The 18,497-nt window shown below is 40.1% G+C and overlaps 1 protein-coding gene across 1 annotated transcript in view; it reads left to right on the top strand.

Moving 5' to 3' along the window:
- Positions 1–9,004, top strand: part of LOC126481736 (nitric oxide synthase, salivary gland-like) — a gene marked incomplete at its 5' end in the record, with an annotated part of 158,570 nt that extends 149,566 nt beyond the window's left edge. The window contains one exon of the mRNA XM_050105690.1: positions 8,897–9,004. Coding sequence (XP_049961647.1) covers positions 8,897–9,004 — 108 coding nt within the window. The remainder of the gene's footprint in view (positions 1–8,896) is intronic.
- Between the last annotated feature and the right edge of the window lie 9,493 nt (positions 9,005–18,497).

The following is an 18,497-nucleotide window of genomic DNA, read 5'->3' as shown; positions in this document are numbered from 1 at the left end:
GTTAGTTCCTTTAAAAGATTATTTCAAATGAAGTAGAAATACAGTCTGTAAACAGTAAGTTATGGACAAGATAAACTGAAAGTTTCAGTAAATTTGTATTAGCTACTAAATTCACCTGCTGAAGCAGCTAAAAACTTCCAAGAAAATTCAATTAATTATGTCATAATAGCTGGTGGAGACTTTAAACACTTTGCAATAAACTGAACACATTACTATTATTCAAGTGGTAGACAAGATAAAAATACCTGCAAAACTGTTCAAAAAGATTTCCTTGAAAATTACAAGGAAAATATGTTTCAAACATTCACCCATAATAGAAATATTGTAGGCCTGTTGTTAAAAAACAGACCTTACCTATTTGAGAAGATTTTCACTGAGACTGGAAATAGGCTGAAAAATTTAGTTGTACAGTAAATTAGGTAAGCAGCTCATCTCGTTTACCAAAGAAGAGCTATAGTTCTTTAATCTAGGCACTGTACATTTTCATGAACTGTAGGTGAATAGTTGATAAAGCTCACTAAAAATGTATATGAGACACAGTTATTAATTTCCATCTGTTGTCATTCTGACGAGCAAGATCTGTTTTAAATAAGCTTTAGATGTGATTCATATTCTGCCTGCCAATATCAGATCACTAACTGACAGCATACGTGATAACCTGGGCTTCTACAGTTAAGGATCATAGGGCCTACCACATCCTTTGCCAATATGGTGTGTCATCCAGTAGCCAAACTGTCAGAACCTTGAAAGTATGCTGCACTGAACACCAGAAACACACACATTGAGGGCTACCATACAAATCAGTGTTTAGCGAACTGTGGTTTGGCACTCCATTAAGGATCTGATCAAGACCTATAATTTTTAATATTCACTAAGCCATTGGAATTAAAAGTGCAGATAACCTTATTTAACTGCAACTCAGGGCACCATCTCAGCAAAGTCTGGTATCTCATCTGCAATCTGCTTAAAAAGTAACATCGTGATCAGAATCAGGTACTGAAAACAAAACTCTCAAACAAGGATGCAGGGTCATTATGAGTAGTGTACAGCACAAAGGTAAGTAAAGTAAAAAGTGCACCAATAACAGAATGCATGGATTGGTGACAGTCTTGTGAAGGGGATGATGGATGCCCTGTTTATAATGAGTGGCCAAACCAGCCTCCTGACATTAGCCTTGATGTGCCTGCCTCCAAAATATTATTCATGTTTGCAATCATGACCTGATACACATGAGAAAAAACTAAAAAATCCCTATAGAGGACCCCACTATTTATAGCTTAACTTTGTTCTAGGGCAGAATCTAAGGACCCAACACATATTCACCTCTCTGTATATACAACAATGTCAACTATTGAAAAAGTAATAAGCAGTTTGAAAACAATTTTTTTCCTGTTGATTCTTTATACAGATTTTAAAAAGGGATAATACTGTTCAAATACTATCCCCAAAAATGGTTTTCCAAAAACATTAATCTGCAAGTCATTGTTGCTGTTGCCCTCTTTGCTTCTAAAACTAGTTTGATATGCTTATCTGAAAACTAGTTTGATATGCTTATCTGTAATGTGCGAGTTTCTTTGTAAGTCATTTCTTCATGCCTAAATTACCTATAATTATAATAATGCGGGTCAGCACAAAGCTGTATTTTCAATGATAACCAAGTATTTTAATGGATCATTTGATATATTTTACATGATTTAGATACATTTTGAACATTACACCATAAACTAGTAAAAACAAATTTGCTAACTAAAGTGACTTGTAATACATTATGTTTCCTCATAAAATAGTGTAAAAGAAATTTTGAAATAGCATACTTAAAATGCATACATAGGAAAAATACTTCAAATATATCACAAAAATCAGTTTAGAAAATTCCTGGAAATGGATTTTAAGATAGTACAGGGTGACACGGAATAATAAGAATGTTTGAAATAAGTAGTGGCAGCCATGGGCAGGTGGCAGCACTGTGGGTTCGTGACAGTTAGCGAGTAATCAGTCCGCCACTTCAGTAATCGTGTGTGTTAGCCACAAAAATGTTTTACAAAAACAATGATAGTTTGGTAGCGAAGCAGAGGGAGTTTCGACGTTTTTATAATTTAGGAAGTCATGATGCCATTCTCTCAAAACACGTGATAAAATGTTGGATTAATAACTTTGAAGAGACTGGATCTGCCCTCAAGAAGAAACCAACACGACGACCAAGAAGTGGTGATTGGAATGTCCCAGAAGAGTGTTTCCAGAACTCTTCAGCTTGATTTAAAATTTCATCCGTACAAACTACAGATGGTGCAACAATTGGAGGACAACGATTACCAATTACGATTAGGATTCTGTCAATAAATGATAACAAAAGTAAACAATGATGATGAATTTCTAAACAAGTTGTGGATGTCAGACGAACTTTCGTTACACCTGCATTGAACAACTTTCCAGACGTTGAAGAAGCCTGGTTTCAACAGGATGGAGCGACATCACACACTGCATGGCAGTCAATGGCATAGGTGCGAGAATGTTTGGCAACCGTGTGATCTCAGGATTCGGTAACATTCCCTGGCCCTCTAGATTGCCAGATTAATCTGTTTGTAGTTTTTTCTTGTGGGGCTACCTCAAGAGGCAGGTCTGCATGATTTGACCAAGAACCCTGGATGAGTTAAAACAGAGAATTTGGGATGCAATTCACAGTATCCGAGCTGAGATGTTGCAGTGGTCAATGAGGAATCTCAACAGCAGATTTCACAAATGTATTCGTACAGGAGGACGCCATCTAAAGGAAGTGATTTTTACAAAATGATAAATGCCATCAATGTTTTGTAAATGGCAAAGTTGTAAGGTTTCATTTACTATGAATGAAATTTCTTAACTTCATCATTTCTAGTGTTATTGGATTGTGGAAATGTTCCCATTTTTCTGTGTCACCCTGTATCTCTGGTATCAGCCATTGAACAGACTGAATGCCTGCCACAGGAGACTGGAAGACTTAGTTGTTAGGGGCACTATGGTCGCACAGCACTGTGTTCGCATGTCGAGAGCGCCACGTGAGTACAGTTGGTTGGTTGGCTGGTTTTGGGGAAGGAGACCAGACAGCGAGGTCATCGGTCTCATCGGATTAGGGAAGGACTGGGAAGGAAGTTGGCCGTGCCCTTTCAAAGGAACCATCTCGGCATTTCCCTGGAGCGATTTAGGGAAATCACGGAAAACCTAAATCAGGATGGCCGGACGCGGGATTCGTCCTCCCGAATGCGAGTCCAGTGTCTAACCACTGCGCCACCTCGCTCGGTCGAGTACAGTTGCCAATACCATTGTACGTGGCTGGTATATAGGGAGCCGTCCAGCCACAGCCAGTCGCTTAGGGCTCACACTTGATACTGATGTATCTATCTTAACTGCACTAGGACTGCTTGTCCTTGCTTGTCATCTGGTTACTTTCTTTGGATTTGTTTCTCTGCTACTATTAACGCTGTTGTCATCATTGTGCCAGTGGTTTCGGGTATCATTAGTTGTTTTCTAGATCTGTTGTCTTGTCCGCAGTCTATCTGTCACATTTTGTTCACCTGCTGTTAATTTGGGTCACTCTTCCAGAGGTGGCTCTCTCACCTGGCAGCTTCCTCCTTTTCTCTACTTCTTGTACAGCTTCAATGCGTGCAGCAGTATCTGATTACCCACAGATATAGCAATATCTGTAATATCTATTAGCTCCTTCAGTATCATACCTTCATAAAGTGAAGATAAAGATATATTCCTGACAGTTCACATTCTCCCAATACCATTTGTCATGAGAGCAGGAAGAAACCATATACAACACCACCGAAATTACACTCTACCATGCACTTAATTATGATATGCAAGAACTACATCATTTGTGTTGTTGGTGTGTTCTTCAGTCTGAAGATTAATTTGATGCAGCTCTCCATAAAACCCAATGATGTGCAAGCCCCTTCATTTGTGTATAGCTATCACAATCTACATCCATTTGAACCCACTTGCTGCATTTAAGTCTTGGCTTCCCTCTACAACTGCATGATATGTATCCATAGTTGCAAATATTGGCAACCATCAGCCATTCAACAGAATGATGAAAATGAAAATCAGTGCTGGACTGGGACTGGAACACCGATCTCCCACTTTATGTGAACGGTCATCTTACCCACCTTGGCTATCTGAGCACAACTCATGGTAGACCCAGATTTCCATGTCATTATTCCTGAATCACAACCTGTACTCACATGCAGATAACCCCTTACTGCCTGGTATTGGTTGATAAATACACTCCTGGAAATTGAAATAAGAACACCGTGAATTCATTGTCCCAGGAAGGGGAAACTTTATTGACACATTCCTGGGGTCAGATACATCACATGATCACACTGACAGAACCACAGGCACATAGACACAGGCAACAGAGCATGCACAATGTCGGCACTAGTACAGTGTACATCCACCTTTCGCAGCAATGCAGGCTGCTATTCTCCAATGGAGACGATCGTAGAGATGCTGGATGTAGTCCTGTGGAACGGCTTGCCATGCCATTTCCACCTGGCGCCTCAGTTGGACCAGCGTTCGTGCTGGACGTGCAGACCGCGTGAGACGACGCTTCATCCAGTCCCAAACATGCTCAATGGGGGACAGATCCGGAGATCTTGCTGGCCAGGGTAGTTGACTTACACCTTCTAGAGCACATTGGGTGGCACGGGATACATGCGGACGTGCATTGTCCTGTTGGAACAGCAAGTTCCCTTGCCGGTCTAGGAATGGTAGAACGATGGGTTCGATGATGGTTTGGATGTACCGTGCACTATTCAGTGTCCCCTCGACGATCACCAGTGGTGTACGGCCAGTGTAGGAGATCGCTCCCCACACCATGATGCCGGGTGTTGGCCCTGTGTGCCTCGGTCGTATGCAGTCCTGATTTTGGCGCTCACCTGCACGGCGCCAAACACGCATACGACCATCATTGGCACCAAGGCAGAAGCGACTCTCATCGCTGAAGACGACACGTCTCCATTCGTCCCTCCATTCACGCCTGTCGCGACACCACTGGAGGCGGGCTGCACGATGTTGGGGCGTGAGCGGAAGACGGCCTAACGGTGTGCGGGACCGTAGCCCAGCTTCATGGAGACGGTTGCGAATGGTCCTCGCCGATACCCCAGGAGCAACAGTGTCCCTAATTTGCTGGGAAGTGGCGGTGCGGTCACCTACGGCACTGCGTAGGATCCTACGGTCTTGGCATGTATCCGTGCGTCGCTGCGGTCCGGTCCCAGGTCGACGGGCACGTGCACCTTCCGCCGACCACTGGCGACAACATCGATGTACTGTGGAGACCTCACGCCCCACGTGTTGAGCAATTCGGCGGTACGTCCACCCGGCCTCCCGCATGCCCACTATACGCCCTCGCTCAAAGTCCGTCAACTGCACATACGGTTCACGTCCACGCTGTCGCAGCATGCTACCAGTGTTAAAGACTGCGATGGAGCTCCGTATGCCATGGCAAACTGGCTGACACTGACGGCGGCGGTGCACAAATGCTGCGCAGCTAGCGCCATTCGACGGCCAACACCGCGGTTCCTGGTGTGTCCGCTGTGCCGTGCGTGTGATCATTGCTTGTACAGCCCTCTCGCAGTGTCCGGAGCAAGTATGGTGGGTCTGACACACCGGTGTCAATGTGTTCTTTTTTCCATTTCCAGGAGTGTACAACACTGCAGTGTCTGTGTTGTTAGGAAGAACAATGTAATGTCCACAGAAACAGACACTATGGCAACTAAAGTTTTTATCCCCCAATCCCCTCCCCTCAAAATTCTTCAAGTTTCAGGATGTGTCCTATCAACTGACTCCTTCTTTTACTCAAATTGCATCATAAATTTCTTTCTTCCTTAATTTGATTCAGTAACCCTCATTTGTTATTCAATCTACCTACCTAATCTTCAGCATTCTTCTGTATCAACCACATTTCATGAGCCTCTATTCTCTTCTTGTCTGAACTGTTTATTTTCCACAATTCAGTTCTGTACAAAATAACACTCCAGACAAATACTTTCACAAAATATTTCGTAACACAAATTTCTATTACATGTTGGCAAATTTCTCTTCTTCAGAAACACTTTTCTTCCTTTAGCTAGTCTGCATTGTATATCCTCCCTACTTTATCATCATCAGTTATTTTACTGCCTATATAGCAAAACTCATCAGTCACTTTTAGTGTTTCATTTCCTAGTCTTGTTCCCAAAGCATCTCCTGATTTAATCTAGCTACATTCCATGACTCTTGTTTTATTCTCATTGGTGTTCCTCTTGTAATCCATACCCAAGACATTGTTATTCCAACTCCTTTGCCACCACTGACAGAATTACAAAGTCACCGAGAAACATTAACATTGTTATATCTACTCCCTGAACTTTAATTCCATTTCCAAATTTCCCCTTGGTTTTCTTTACAGCCTGTACTATGAACAGACTAACATTAGGGATAGGCTACAAACCTGATTCAATCACTTCCCCACCACTGCTTCCCCTCCATGTCCTTCAGCTCTTGTAATTGCAATTAGGTTTCTGTACAAACTGCAAATGTCCTCTCATTCCCTGTAAGTTTCACTGCCACCTGCAACATTTTTAACGGCGATGCTACAAACATTAATTTGCCTTTTTCTTCAATGTATCTTCTAAGATATGTCCTAGGGTCAGTATTGCCTTAAGTGTTCCTACATTTCTTCAGAACCCAAAGTAATCTTTCCAAAGGTTGGGCTCTAGCAGTTGTTTCATTCTTCTGTAAATTACTTGTGTAATTATTTTGCAAATATGGCTTGATAAAATGCTGATCCAGGAGTATTCACAAATGTCTGCATCTACCTTCTCTGGAAATGGAATTACATTAAAAATTGATTCTGAAGTCTGAGGGTATTTCACCTGTCTCATCTATCTTGCACATCAGATAGAATAATTGTCATGGCTGGTTCTCCCTGTGTTCTGCTTTCCTGAGGGAATGTGACTTGCTCCAGGGGCCTTGTTTCAACTTAGGTCTTTCAGTGCTCTGTCAGATTCTTGTAGTATCATATCTCTCATCTCATCTACTTCCTTTTGGTTTTCTACAATGTGATGAATAAGTTTGTTCCCCTTATACAAACCCTCAACAATTAGGGCTACATCTCTTATCAGTCAATACTACCCTGGTCTTGAATGTGTTAATCAGCTACTTGAATAAGGCTATGATTTCCTAAAATCATGCCCTGAAATGAGGTCCATTCTGTCTTCTATTATACACATCACAGTTAGAAGAGCTTTTCATGGTCTACCCAATCTCTATAACATCCTGGTTGGGCACTATGTTCCTTCTCCACCCATTTTCCTACTCTATGGTGCCTGCCCCTGTGGCCATCCTCACTGTAAGACTTTCCCTGTGTACCCTCCTATCACTACCTATACCAGCCCTTTAACTGGGAAATCATAAACTATCAAATGAAGAGTCACATGTGAAATGACACATGTCGTATACCAGCTGTTACGTAAACACTTTTCGGCCTTCTACATTCATATGACCACCACCAAGATAGCAGTTAAGATGAATGGGCACAGACAGAAACTGTATATTGATAACACACAATACGCTATTGCAGAGTGCAGGAATTGTCATTACAACATGTTCTTGGTTCTTGCCACCCACCTAGCGCTAATATACATTAATTTTTTTGGACTTGCCATTCCTCCTTGGTAACTTTTCCTTCCTTCACTCGCTTCTGATTCCCTACATCTTTTCTTTGTTGACCGGTCTATTTTTCCTCAGCTGACACCTCCACCACACATAATGTACTTAGCTTTCCACTCTTATAAACCATCACATGGTGTTTGGTCGGTAATTTCTGTCTTGTGTATTACTCTGTCTTCCAACCTTAAGCTCTCAGGTTTCGAAATCTCATCCTGTGCAGTCCTGAACAATCAGTCTTTCCTTCTCACACCATCTTGCAAGTCTCCTGTGAGTTGGAGTTCTGGGTGACTTTTCCATAATACTTCCAATTTCCTACATGTCACCAGTCCCTCCCTTCATCACTCATCACTCTTCCTTCCTCTTCAACCCTTCTGCCAGAAGGAGTCACTGGCTCCACAAGCTTGCTCATTTCCTTAACTTTTGTAAGCATCTGCTCCCATTGCCACTTGCTGCTTAAATTTTTTCCCATCCAGGTACATTAAAGGGCAGTTCTTAAACCAAATAAACCAACAACATGTATAATCAAACAATTTGTGCTTCTAATCACTACACATACAAAGACATACATTTCACCTGTATTAAGACACACTATGGTGTTACAGTTTTAATATCGACAATGAATTTTCATTATGCAGTGGAGCGTGCACTGATTTGTAACTTTCTGGCAGATTAAAACTGTTTGCCAGAGCAGGAAATGAATCTGGGACCATTGCCTTTCGGAGGAAAGTGCTCTTCCAAATGAGTTATTCTTGCCTGACTCACAACCTGCCCGAATGTTTTACTTCCATCAGTACCTTGCCCCTTACCTTCCGGACTTTACAAAAGTTCTTCTGTATACCTTGTGGAACTAGCAATCCAGGAATAAAGTTTGAGTCCCAGTCTTGCAGACAGGTTCAAATTTTAATTTATTTATCAAAGGAAAAGTTTGCATACATGGAAAAAAAGCAAAGAAAATAGTCATACAGAAGATAAGACATATAAATGCAATCAAACAAACAATATATGACTGGTTAGTTGCCTAGCCAATTTGTGACTGAAGGAATTCATTAACTGTAATATAATGTTGTTATTTCAATAGATATCCCACAGTACATTTGTATATAATAATGTAACTGTCTGATGTTGCCTACTGTTGTAAAGGCCTAATGACAAATGTATGTGAATTATCATGTGTGTGTTTAACACAATGTGTTATTGTTTACAGGATGAGAATCGATATCATGAGGACATCTTTGGAATAACAGTATCAACAGCAGAAGTGAGAAATAGATCAAGGGTGACATCTAGGGTTCACATAGGTGCGCAGCCATAATCTTCTCCTGAAATGTATTTCCAAGTGGAAGAATGAATTATCAATTAAAGATCGCCCAGTCCTTTATGCATAAGGGCGCATTACTTCCTGCATAGAGGTGTCATTTACACTGTCTGTGCCTAGGCACACGACATGTCAAGAGGAAGACGAGAAACAAACTGGAAGTGTATACACAGATTCTGTTGTATGTAACACATTATACTGATTACAGTTAAACTTCAGTCACAATTCATGCCCAACTTAAAAGTTTGTATATGCTAGTTTGTCAGATTCCTAATTGTACATTGCATTTGCAGTTACCCTAAACACAAAACAAAGGTTTCCTTTATTTTAGGAATTCACAAATCAACATTTAATTTGTGTGTTTTAGTCATAATTTATTTTTTATAATGTTCTTTGCTCGCAAGAAAGATAGATCACAATTTTTTCTTAGAGATGTGATGACTATACTGACTGACAATTGTTGAAAAGTTTGCTCCTGCTAGTAATATAACTGAGCTACTGGCTCCAAGAGCAGATTTATTATAATATTTCACATTTCAGCTGACAGTGACAGGTCTGGAACCCTCCTTCAACCTGTAAACATTCTGTCTTAACATTTTCCTGCCACACTACTTAATTGGCAAAATCTTGTTTATTGTGACTATGATGTACATTTCAGTCTCACTGTTTTACATTTCACTTTTAATCATATTTATGACTTTAGAATTTTTAATTTTGTTTTCTGTATTTTGGAAACATTTTAGTTCTTTGTACAACACTTTCACAAGCTTCTTAATTTTTAAACACACAGAGTGTGAGGGAATTTGTAAGCTGACTTACTTACTTTGTCACTGCCATGTAATAGGGGTTCTCAAACTTTGCCACTGCATACCACTTGGCATTTTTAGAATATTTGACATGGCATTTTTAGAATATTTGACATATCACATACAACTACAGGTTGTTCACTTTTTAACAAACCCTTCGGTAGTGGAATGGGAGCAGTGGGGGGAGAGAGAGAGAGAGAGAGAGAGAGAGAGAGAGAGAGAGAGAGAGAGAGAGAGAGAGAGAGAGGGTGTGTTAGGTTAAACAGACTGGGGGGCAGGATTTTTGCTAATACGGAAAGCTTCATGTTTTTGTTTGAAAGCATTTCTAAGCTTACAACTCATTGAAGAATTGGCTCATCACTGATCTCTATGACAGCCTTTGCTGTAAGGCCAAATTTACTTTTGTTAACTACATCCTTGGAGGTAGAAGAGGCTTCCTGGCTTAAAAATCATTCCATATCTAACTTGAAAAACAATTACATATAAGTCACTCAACTTCGCACCATAATTGTAATAGTCAACAACCTCCTCATTACAATATACACACTCCGGTACTAGATGCAATCTTTCTTGGTACCACAATTTTACTTCAGTATGTTTGTTTCTTGTGAACCATCAGTGGTACATCTACCACTATCTGGGAACCCCACTCTGTAACACTGATTCCCTTTATTTTGTTTCCACGTACTATTCTGATGAATTACTTATGCAAATAAGGCATACAGGAGCAAAAATTGATGATATTATTTCATTTGGTTATGGGCTTTTACAGGTATTGCTAGTGGACAAACAGTTGTCAGATGTCTGAAGTGCAATTGTTTTAGTGAAGCTGACTGTGATTTCTGTAAAGTATAATGTCATGTCATAGGTTTTCAATGATGATAAGATATGGGAGAAAATATCAAATCTAGTGTTAGTACAAAGGTTCTATAAAATACCAAGAGGCAGTGAAGCTTAAAATGTCCATATAATGGGCAAATCATTATGACTATTAGCAAAAATTAATGATTCTCCCAAAGTTCTACTTTGTAACACAGTTGTTTTAAATGCTCATGCTGTGTGAAGTGAAATAAAAAACAACAGTTCCTTTCAAATTATTAGTATGACTGACTGAAGGTGATACATCAGAATAGCTGTAGCACTTCCTGTTACCAGATATTGAAGTCTGACTGCACTGGAATTCCAGTTTTTATGTATCCAATTATATAATTATGTACCTTTATTTATATTAATTAAATTTTAGAAGAAATTAGCTTGAAAGGGGTAAACTGTGTTTTAAAATTATTTTTAATATGCTGTCACAAATGTTAAAAATAAATCTATTATAGAGATCTTCATGGTTTTGCATTTTTCTTTACCAATATGAAAGCTAATAAGTACTGAGTTCATGTCAAACATTAGTAAAGTTAGCCTGTCTTGTTGTTCATGTGGGTCAATCACAAACACTCTTGTTTGTGATCAAGGGGTCCATATCAACTCCAACATGTTTAGCAACACTTTTTCCTGTGAAGATATATACCACATATAAAACCACACTTTGTTGTTTACTACAATAATGGAAAGTACTGGAAACAAAATTGAAAGGAGGATAGACTATAATTAAACTTCATCTTAAAGTTCTGAATGGTGGCCAGGCACATAAAGACCTGAAATGACTTATTGCTGAACAATCAACCAGCAGCTCTGCTCAACAGTGAAAAGATGTGACACACAAAGCAAAGTAGCATCTGTTCTTTTGCCCTTGAGAAGAATGACACTTCAGCAATTCAGCAGTCAGTCATCTCAAGTTTTTATGTGTGTTTCCACCTAATATTATTGCACACTGACACTTTCTCCATTCAAGTCCACACATACCTCTGTGCCACTGACAGTAAATGTCTAATGTCTATAATAAATGGATCTTAAACACTACTGGAGTTTATCAGAGAGCAATGAATATTATAACACATTCCTCCTTACACATGTCACTGTGTACTGGAATTTCACTGCAAGTACTGGATAAAATGTTGCAAACACCATTCTTTTAGACTGCAGTGAAGCTAACTTAATTCAGGGATCCTGAAAAGTGCAGGTGGTAGTAAACCCCACTCCATGATAAGGAGAGCCACTGGATGGTTTGTATGGTTTCAAAACAGCTTCATGGCCTATAGATGACCTGTGAAACTTGTTTCCAGGTTGTCATGAGCAAAAAGATGGAATGCTCTGCTAATCAAGGAACCAGTGATTTATTCAAATGCATAGGATATACAGGGTGATTCAAAAAGAATACCACAACTTTAGGAATTTAAAACTCTGCAACGACAAAAGGCAGAGCTAAGCACTATCTGTCGGCGAATTAAGGGAGCTATAAAGTTTCATTTAGTTGTACATTTGTTCGCTTGAGGCGCTGTTGACTAGGCGTCAGCGTCAGTTGATGCTAAGATGGCGACCGCTCAACAGAAAGCTTTTTGTGTTATTGAGTACGGCAGAAGTGAATCGACGACAGTTGTTCAGCGTGCATTTCGAACGAAGTATGGTGTTAAACCTCCTGATAGGTGGTGAATTAAACGTTGGTATAAACAGTTTACAGAGAATGGGTGTTTGTGCAAAGGGAAAAGTTCTGGACGGCTGAGAACGAGTGATGAAAATGTAGCACGCATCCAGCAAGCATTTGTTCGCAGCCCAGGAAAATCGACTCGCAGAGCTAGCAGAGAGCTGCAAATTCCACAATCAACTGTATGGAGAGTCCTACGAAAAACGTTAGTTATGAAACCTTATCGTCTGAAATTGGTTCAAGCACTGTCTGCAGCTGATAAGATTAACAGAATCGATTTCTGTGATTTTATCCTTGCTCAAATGGAAACAAATGAATCTTTCGTTTCAAGGATTGTGTTTAGTGATGAAGCAACTTTCCACACTAACAGGAAAGTCAACCGCCACAATGTCTGTATATAGGGCACTGAGAATCCACAGGAAACAACTCAGTATGAACGTGACTCGCCTAAGGTGAACGTTTTCTGTGCCATTTCAGCCAATAAAGTTTTTGGTCCCTTTTTCTTCGAAGGTGCTACTGTAACTGGACTACAGTATCTGGAAATGTTAGAGAATTGGCTGTTCCCTCAGCTCGAACAAGAAGCACAACAATTCATACTTCAGCAGGATGGAGCGCCACCACATTGGCACTTATCTGTCCGTAACTACCTGAATGTCAACTACCCGAGGCGATGGATCGGCCGCCAGGCAGCCGGTGACAGAGCACTTCATCACTGGCCTCCAAGAAGCCCTGATCTTACCCCCTGCGATTTTTTCTTATGGGGGTATGTTAAGGATATGGTGTTTCGGCCACCTCTCCCAGCCACCATTGATGATTTGAAACGAGAAATAACAGCAGCTATCCAAACTGTTACGCCTGATATGCTACAGAGAGTGTGGAACGAGTTGGAGTATCGGGTTGATATTGCTCGTGTTGTCTGGAGGGGGCCATATTGAACATCTCTGAACTTGTTTTTGAGTGAAAAAAAACCTTTTTAAATACTCTTTGTAATGATGTATAACAGAAGGTTATATTATGTTTCTTTCATTAAATACACATTTTTAAAGTTGTGGTATTCTTTTTGAATCACCCTGTATATGACTTAATATGAGTGGATCTACAGAAGAATGCTGAAGATTAGCTGGATAGGTTATGTTACTAACGAGGAGATACTGGAGAGAAGAGGCATTTGTGGCACAACTTGACTAGAAGAAGGGATCGGTTGGTAGGGCACATTCTGAGGCATCAAGGGATCACCAATTTAGTATTGGAGGGTAAAAATCATAGAGGGAGACCAAGAGACGAATACACTAAGCAGATTCAGAAGGATGTAGGTTGCAGTAGTCGCTTGGAGATGAAGAGGCTTACACAGGATACAATAGCATGGAGGGCTGCATCAAACCAGTCTCTGTACTGAAGACCACAACGAGTGAATTGTAGGCCTATTGTTATCCTCGAGCATGTTAATTTTATGAAGATTGTGTTTCTCAATGCCAGAGTTGGTCAATGGCAATGCATTTGTGCAAAATATTTTCCTGGTGTGGTCACTGACATTTTGACATGCCATACATAAAGAAAAATTGGCCTTTTCTTTCTTCAGTAATGAAGCAACACTAAATACTATCAACATTTGTTGCTTTTTTAACATGTTAAATCCAAATGTGGTAAATGACATGTTTTGGAGCCCTTTGCATTTTTCAATACATCATAGATGTAAACATTCGGCTTCATTAATGGTCAATTTCCAATCAGATTTTCTGCTTGCACACTCATTGGCTTCATCAACTGGCATCTAGCCTATATTGTTACCTTCTAACCTAACCTAGACCTCGAGCTGCACTACAGATGACTCTGACACCACACCAAGATTTCTGAGGTGGACCAATGTGTATGTAGATAAATGTCAGTTTACTATGACCCTGTAAGGTGACACAATAAATTTTAAAGGCAGTAACACTGTCCCAACCTATTATCGGGTCTTAAACTAACGTTTAGATTAATTGGAGAAAAGTAACCAGCTCCAGTTTGTAAAACATAAAATTTCAAAATAAACACAATTTTGAATAGCCTAACATGATTTTCAAAAGCCAATTTGCAAAACTACGATACATTACTTGAATTTGTTTGGAATATGTCCAAAGGTAGAGCAAAATAACCCTACTTTACGTTACTTGTTTTCCTGAGACATACCGTGGTTAATTAGAAGCAAGGATGCTCAAAAGAGGCACGGTATTGTCACTTTTTTCAGGTGCACTGGTTTCTGTGATATTTACGAATATAACTTCATTTATTTATTCAACGAACAATAACTGTCCCTCTACTACGCAATGTAGGCTACATTCATAATTGCAGTGAAGTCAGGAAAGTGTATTAATGTGGTCTTATTTTACAGCTGATAACTGAATTACATGTTTTTTGGGGGAAAGCTATAAAAAAACTACATAACACATGGAGAAAAACGAACAATATGGACAGCGTAACTGAAAGAAACATATGCAAACGAAAATATAAAATGTACGGTATTAAAGGAACAATCGCGGTACTGGTACCTAACTATAAAGCAAATACAAAGGTATACGAATCTTTAAAAGGTGCTGTGTAATGAATTACAAGTCAAATTCAATTAAAGATAACTTAATGCACACACTTACAAAACAATACCATATTTCATCTTCCGTTATCCAGTACTGGTATTTCTTCAGCAGTTAACGAGAATACACTAGAAAGAAGGAAATTAAAGATGCGGGAAAGATAAAGGGGGAGAAAAAAGCTGGCATTTAGATTACAGCATTGGAAATGCAAAATAACAGAAGTCTCTTACAACTTAAAAAAAGAAGGTTACAACAATATGGTCGAATTCTCAAAGGTTCTAAAACATCGGCGACCTGTATGTCAAACTCTTTGCTGAAACTTTTGTTACCGTAGTTTAATAGTTACCGTACGCACAATGCTGGTACCAGCAAAGCAAGGATCAGCATTCCAAATTTTCCTAAGTAACTGCCGTTACCTGTAACACAAGCTTCCCTCATCATCTGTGTTGTTCGTTGATTTTCTCAGCATCGATGAACACGAAAGTTTAGATTATACGTATTCTATGTAGCCACCTGTTTCATCCACTACTTTTCAGAGATCCTGGTTAGTTGTGCTTCAACGGCACTGGATATTGCCACTCGAGTGGCAGTTGTGCCACAGTATTATTTCCACTTGGAGCATTTGCCCTACGGACTCGATCAGACGTTGGTGTTCCGTGATTTATGCTTCTGCTTGTCTCGCTTGGTTAAGTTGTGGCTGATGTCAGGGTTTTTGTTTTGGCTATGGTTATTGCGCTTTGCTTTACGGTAGTCCCATTCAAACATGACTTTTGAGTTTTTCAGCGTAGTATTGTAGGTAATCTTTATCTGGCTCTTTGCGCAGGAACTTGATAAACCTGCCATGATGTAGACGGATCGGACGGAAACCTCCTCTTCGTTTCATGAAGGTTGTACTTTCAGCACGTACTCGGATCAGCGTGATGCTCCGAAGCATTTATCGGAAGAATCTTTTCAGTCGTTTGAGTTAAGTCGAGCATTAATTTTATGAAAACTTACGACTGTTTTGTGTATTCGAAAATAGTTTTCAAGTGTAAGTAAGGCGTAAGGCTGGATGCACGTTTTGCTACTTTTGCGCGATAAATAACGCAAGAAATACGGACTCAGTGTTGTGGAATATGACGTGACTATACAGCATAGAAATTAACGCACATTGTGGAAGGACAGGCGCCTTTTCAAAGTCGTGGCGCAGACACATGGTCCTTGGTCTCGTTTTCTTTCGTAAAAAGACACAAGTAGTCGCGGTTACGTTTCCGTTAGATAATGCAGTGTTTTGGCCAGTGGCTACTGGTGGCTAGTATCTCTGTTAATAGTTAAAGTTCCTAACTGCCCACTGGTTCCACAGCAAAGATACGGTAATGTGTGGAAGAAACTTTATAACATTCGTAAAGCAGAGCTACAGTAAGCTAAAGTATATAATAATTGCTTGCCAAAGACTTTCATGTGAAAATTTTATGAAAACCTAATGAAAATGTTTTCAAAATCTCTATCGACTGCCAGCCATCTTGAAATATGGAAAGCACACTAGTGGACGGTTAGGACCAGGCTGACCACCACTGGTCAGTATCCACCTTAGTACGCGTGGGAAGCCCTACGCTTGCAATGGAGTTTATACTCAATAAAGGGCTTATGATGAAGGTTGAAAAGAAAAAAATGTTTGTATGCCCGTGTGCTCCCAAAACCCACGCCATTTACCGCACAGGCGGTCCTCACACGCCGGCCGAGGTGGCCGAGCGGTTCTAGGCGCTTCAGTCTGGAACCGCGCGACCGCTACGGTCGCAGGTTCGAATCCTGCCTCGGACATGGATGTGTGTGATGTCCTTAGGTTGGTTAGGTTTAAATAGTTCTAAGTTCTAGGGAACTGATGACCTCAGCTGTTAAGTCACACAGTGCTCAGAGCCATTTGAATCATTTGGTCCTCACACTGATGTGACAGAAATCGCACCGCAACCAGATTTTTGTGACACGTTTGGTATAGTGGGGCTGCCCAAGGTTAGACTAGCAGGGGCTGGCCACCGCTCTGCCACGCCGTTGCGTTCTGCACATTAGAGTTGTGGCGATTCGTGAATGAGTCGTTCATTTGAACGACTCTAAATTAAGAATCGAATCGTGATACGGACGAATCGTCATTCAAAAGAATCGTAAGAACGATTGCGTGTTTCCGAGTCGTGACGATTCCAAGTTCCAACGATTCATCGATTCTTAGTACGCTATGCTTCGAAGGTAACTTCCGAATCATGCCGAGTCGTGCCGAATGATCATGACCGCCAGATGGCAGTTAAGTGGAGGATGCGTGTGAACAAAGGAAGCTCGGAACGAACAAACGAAGTTCGTGGGCCGTAATATTACTCGTGAAAACCAAGCTGAAACTTGGCGGTGGCTGACGGGAACGAGCGTAAAGGCATTTCCCATTTACTATCGCTACCATCAGCCACCGCGCCGACGTCAGCTTAGTTTGCGCGAGTAATACATGAACTAGTGATGGCAGAAACGACATACAGCGAGTATCACAGCTCCCAATATAGACGATTAAAATCGAGAAATCCAAGTATGATGAATAAATACGTACCTCTTATTTGTTGCAGATGCAATGCAAAACACACACACCTTCTATACACACGATTATGTATTATATTTCGCGTATCTCGAAAACGGCCCTAACGATTTGGATGAAATTTTGTGTTTAGACTGGTTTCTGCTTTTTGAGTTCACCTACATAGTTCCATTCGTAAAAACGCAATTTTATATTATAAAAACGCTATTTCACGTGCTTTTATAACGCCATCTCGTAAAACTTTGTTAGTATGTATTGAATGTAGTTAATGTTTTGGTTTTTATTACAGCATGCGATTTTACACAACAGAATTTTTTAATTAAAGACTGAATTTCGTGTTTCTTGGGAATGGCTTTAACAGTTTGGATAAAATTTTATATTTAGATACGGATTTTGATTTTTAAGTTTATCTTTAAACAAAAGCTTTTTAATTAGTAATTTCAAGTTGGAGTTTTCGAATGTTATCGTGTTCAGATTCATATTAAATTTTAGTGAAATAATGTCGCTGTATACGATTGAATCCTACTGTTTAGAAGTATGTCGTCTTCTCACGTAAATAGTAGTGACTGCAGCAAGTTCTCAGACAAATTAAAAGCAAAATACCTATGCATTGTATTTAGAAGAAATGAAAGTTAAGCTAAATTTGCTGTGTGGGAGGGCTGTCAGCTGCGTTATGAACTACAAGGATGATGTGGACTTGCAAAGACATCTTAGCACAGAAAAATATAGGATGATATGAGCCAAACCACGTCTGCCTCACTGCTAGATTTTGTTACTACAAAGCAGACGTCTGTAGTTAATACGTTCAAGCCACACAACCAAACTGGCATACCACGTAATTTTGCACCACCTTTCGCACAAATCGACTCCTCTTTCCTGTCATACTGAAATAAAACAATAGATGCAATCAAATCAAACGTGACCTTTCATCAATTAAGGCATTACACGTATAAATCGAGAATCACACTTGTAACGTCATATGCATGTTTACTCATAAATAAACTACTTCTGGAATATCTTATCATGAGTG

The sequence above is a fragment of the Schistocerca serialis genome, chromosome 5 (genome assembly GCF_023864345.2).
Source record: "Schistocerca serialis cubense isolate TAMUIC-IGC-003099 chromosome 5, iqSchSeri2.2, whole genome shotgun sequence".
Lineage (NCBI taxonomy): Eukaryota > Metazoa > Arthropoda > Insecta > Orthoptera > Acrididae > Schistocerca > Schistocerca serialis.
This window is presented reverse-complemented; position numbering and strand designations above follow the sequence as displayed.